General features: G+C 26.9%; 1 protein-coding gene across 1 annotated transcript in view; it reads left to right on the top strand.

Annotated features, from left to right (window-relative positions):
• Positions 1-1,268, top strand: part of LOC105626746 — a 12,487-nt gene that overhangs the window by 9,674 nt on the left and 1,545 nt on the right. Inside the window, exons 13-15 of the mRNA XM_012208041.1 lie at positions 415-531; positions 766-882; positions 1,056-1,160. Of these exons, the coding sequence (XP_012063431.1) occupies positions 415-531; positions 766-882; positions 1,056-1,160 (339 nt within the window). The remainder of the gene's footprint in view (positions 1-414; positions 532-765; positions 883-1,055; positions 1,161-1,268) is intronic.

The raw sequence follows: 1,268 nt of genomic DNA, 5'->3' as shown, positions 1-1,268 counted from the left end.
TATAATTTCAATGTTATATTTATATTCAATTTAAGTAATATTTTACTAAGAATATATATCAAGTTCTGAAGAAAATAACACGAATAACATAGTATTCCTTGGTCATGATGTTTCGGATGTAAGTTCTCATAATGATAATACAAACTGGCAAGGTCTTGGATATCAAATAAAAATAGATCAACAGAGGTACGTAAATCAACAAAGGTAAATAATACTAACATCGATATATGATATTTTATTCTTCTTGAAATATTAATATATTCTGTTATATATAATTAATGCAAATATATTGAACAATTAATATTTAAATATATAGACTTCATAAATTTGAGTCAAACATTTAATAAATATAATTTCAATGTTATATTTATATTCAATTTAAGTAATATTTTCTAAATGAATATATATATCAAGTTCTGAAGAAAATAGCACGAATAACATAGTATTCCTTGGTCATGATGTTTCGGATGTAAATTCTCATTATGACGGTACAAACTGGCAAGGACTGGGATATCAAATAGATCAACAGAGGTACGTAAATCAACAAAGGTCAAAAATACTAATATCGATATATTTTATTCTTCTTGAAATATCAATGTATTCTATTATATATAATTAACGTAAATATATTGAACAATTAACATTTAAATATAGAAACCTCATAAATTTGAGTCAAACATTTAATAAATATAATTTAAATGTTATATTTATATTATATTTATATATTTCAACTTAAGTAATATTTATTAATGAATATATATCAAGTTCTGAAGGAAATAACACGAATAGCATAGTATTCCTTGCTCATGATGTTTCGGATGTAAATTCTTCTCATGACGGTACAAACTGGCAAACTCTTGGATATCAAGAAGATCAACAGAGGTATATGTTATTATTTCAATATGTCAAATATTACTGATACCAATAATATCAAAATTCGTAATCCAAAGTTCTATAATAAGAAAGCTCTCGAAATATTAAGTAGCTATTCGCAATGGCAGCTACTTAATATTTCAAGATTTCGAAAAGGAACTAACGTTAATAACATATAACAGAATGATGCATCAATTCGTGGCAGCAGGAAATGTGGCTACAAATTTTCATAATGACGATACAAATTGGCAAGCTGTTGGATATCTAGTAGATCAGCAGAGGTATGTGTTATTATTTCAATATGTTAGGTATTACTCATATCAAAGAGAGGGAGGGGGGTGAGAGAGAGAGAGAGAGAGAGAGAGAGAGAGAGAGAGAGAGAGAGAGAGAGAGAG

Source organism: Atta cephalotes (assembly GCF_000143395.1).
Source record: "Atta cephalotes unplaced genomic scaffold scaffold00006, whole genome shotgun sequence".
Taxonomy (NCBI): domain Eukaryota; kingdom Metazoa; phylum Arthropoda; class Insecta; order Hymenoptera; family Formicidae; genus Atta; species Atta cephalotes.
This window is presented reverse-complemented; position numbering and strand designations above follow the sequence as displayed.